This window comes from Octopus sinensis, linkage group LG17, assembly GCF_006345805.1.
Source record: "Octopus sinensis linkage group LG17, ASM634580v1, whole genome shotgun sequence".
NCBI classification, from domain to species: Eukaryota; Metazoa; Mollusca; class Cephalopoda; order Octopoda; family Octopodidae; genus Octopus; species Octopus sinensis.
The window spans coordinates 15,510,973-15,513,472 of NC_043013.1; the positions used below are offsets into that span (position 1 = coordinate 15,510,973).

The following is a 2,500-nucleotide window of genomic DNA, read 5'->3' on the forward strand; positions in this document are numbered from 1 at the left end:
GTCCAGTTAGAATTTTTTTCTAGTCGAGTAACCCATCCCGCTCAAAAGGTCTCTGAATAAGGATTATCTAAGGATGTTGAACGAAACACCCATGTTACCAAGGGTGAATTATCCAAACCCTAAAGAATTCTTCTGAACAATGGCTATGATGCTCCCCCACTACTTCTGCTTGTGGTCAGAGATGCATATATCTTCAGCCACTGAGGGACAGACAATACGAAGAGCGCGATGTGATTGGAATAGATTGTTTACTGGTTTGAACGATATTTCAACAGCTTGGCTGTCTTTTTCAATTTCAAAATTTTAAATGAATAGAGAAATTCAAAATTATAGAAATTCAAATTCAAAAGCTTGAACGAGGGGTTCCTGCATCTACTCATTCAAATTTTTGAATTTGAATTTCTATTATTTTGAATCCCTGTGTTCATTTTACATTTCAAACTTTAAAAAAAAACAAAACAAAAAAAAAACAAAACAAAAACAGGCAAGCTGCTGAAATATCTTTCACACTGATAAACAATCTATTGCAATCGTCTCATGCCTGTCGTATTGTCTACTTAAGAGTTACGTAATTCCTTTTAAAATATCATCATCCTCATCATCGTTATTATTTTACTTTTAATCTGCATGTTTGTTACAATCACTTGCTGAGACATACCCAGTGTCCTGGGGCGAGTGAAAGATAAGAGATGTTGCAGTTTGACTGAAAGCTTGGGGAGGGGAAGTGGCGGGGGCAGTAGCAAAATAATCTTCATGTAATACAACAGACAGTTAAATGGATAGGGTTTTTCTAAGGATGTGGGCAGTACTTGTAAGTACAATCTTTTGGATTTCTCTGAGACATGGTTCTCCTGGGATGTTATCTGGATATTTCTGACATCCACTCACTTTTTTTATCATACCTGGGACACCTACAATAACAGGAACAGTTCTTGCTTTAAGATACCACATCTCTTGTATTTCAATTTCCAGGTCCTTATATTTACTTAATTTGTCAAATTCATTTACATATATATTTTTATCAGTGGGAATACTTATATCTATTATTATTATTATTGTTGTTGTTATTATTATAACAATAATAATAATAATGAAGTAGGAAGAGTAACAATAGAAGAAAATGAGAGAGATAGAGAAAGATAGAAAGGAAAAGACAAAAGTGAGTTGAAGTAGAAAAAGAATAAAATGTTAGAAGAAAAGTTAAAATAAGACATACATAACCACAAGAATGAAGATGACGATGACGACGATGATGAAAGTGATGGCAGTGGTGGTGATGATGGTTATGATGTGATGATGTTAATGATGCTACTGCATCTGCTGCTGCTGCTGCTGCTGATGATGATGGTGGTGGTGAGTTTGCCATGATAATGAAAATGATGACGACAATGAAGAGGAAGAAAAAGAAAGACAAAAAAGAAAAAAATGAGCATTGAAAAGAAGAAAAAGAGAAGGAATGTGCTGGAGGGATAAGAGATGGAGTATGAGAAAGAGGAGGAGGAAGAGGAGGAGGAGAAGAAGAAGAAGAAGAAGAAGAAGAAGAACTAATAATAAGACTGTGAAGAAGAAAAGATGAGAAAAGTAGTAGCAGCAGCTCAGCAGCAGAAGCAGCTGCTGAACAGTAGCTCTGCAGCAACAGCTGCAGCTGCATCAGCGACAACAGTAGTTGTATCAACAACAACAGCAGTAGTAGTAATTATTTTTGCTTGAAGCATTGTAATATTGGAGAAGGTAAAAAGAGAAAAAAAATAGAAAGCTTCTGACAATGCGGCAAGTTTAATAAAACGTTTATATTTTAGGTGCAAAGGCCCATCTTCAGAAGACAAGAACAGTCTGAGAAAAGTTCTGTTATGTAGGTTTTGTTAATTCATTTAAATTCCCTAGTGCCATTCCCTAATGCTATGGAATTTGAATGGGTTAACAGAACCTAAAGGACTGGACTTTTCTCAGACTGTTCTTTTTTCCTGAAGATGGACCTTTGAGCCCGAAATATTAAAGTAATAGTTTGTTTTTAAAAAAGATCTGTACTTACAGTCATCACTTCTGATATCACAGGAAAATCCTTTCCATCCCTTTGGACACTTACATTCTCCACTAAGGGCATTACATGTCACATTGTTTCTACAAGTACAGTTGTTCAGGCAGTCAATGCCCCATGTAGATGAAAGACAATCCTGGAGGGACACAAAAACAGGATTATATGATGGGCTGTCATTGGGTGATAATCTGTCACACTAGGTCATATTGAGTTACATTATGTTATAAAGGATTACATTGGGTTACACTAGGTTACACTAAGCTACACTAGATTACACTGTAGATCGTTATATTATAAAAGCTTTCTGGATTTTATTGTTATACATTATTGAATTACACAAGGTTGCCTGGGTTGCAACAGGTTACATTGGATTATACTGAGTTACATTGCTGAGTGACATTGCATTACAAAGGGGGTGGATTATCCTGGGTTACATTACTGATCGACATTTGTAATAGCCAT

At 35.8% G+C, this 2,500-nt stretch overlaps 1 protein-coding gene across 2 annotated transcripts in view; it reads right to left on the reverse strand.

Annotated features, from left to right (window-relative positions):
* LOC115221051 overlaps nt 1–2,500 on the reverse strand; it is a 59,566-nt gene that overhangs the window by 7,376 nt on the left and 49,690 nt on the right. For both annotated transcript variants that reach the window (XM_036510373.1, XM_036510372.1), the window contains exon 22: nt 2,033–2,174. In XM_036510373.1, coding sequence (XP_036366266.1) covers nt 2,033–2,174 — 142 coding nt within the window. The remainder of the gene's footprint in view (nt 1–2,032; nt 2,175–2,500) is intronic.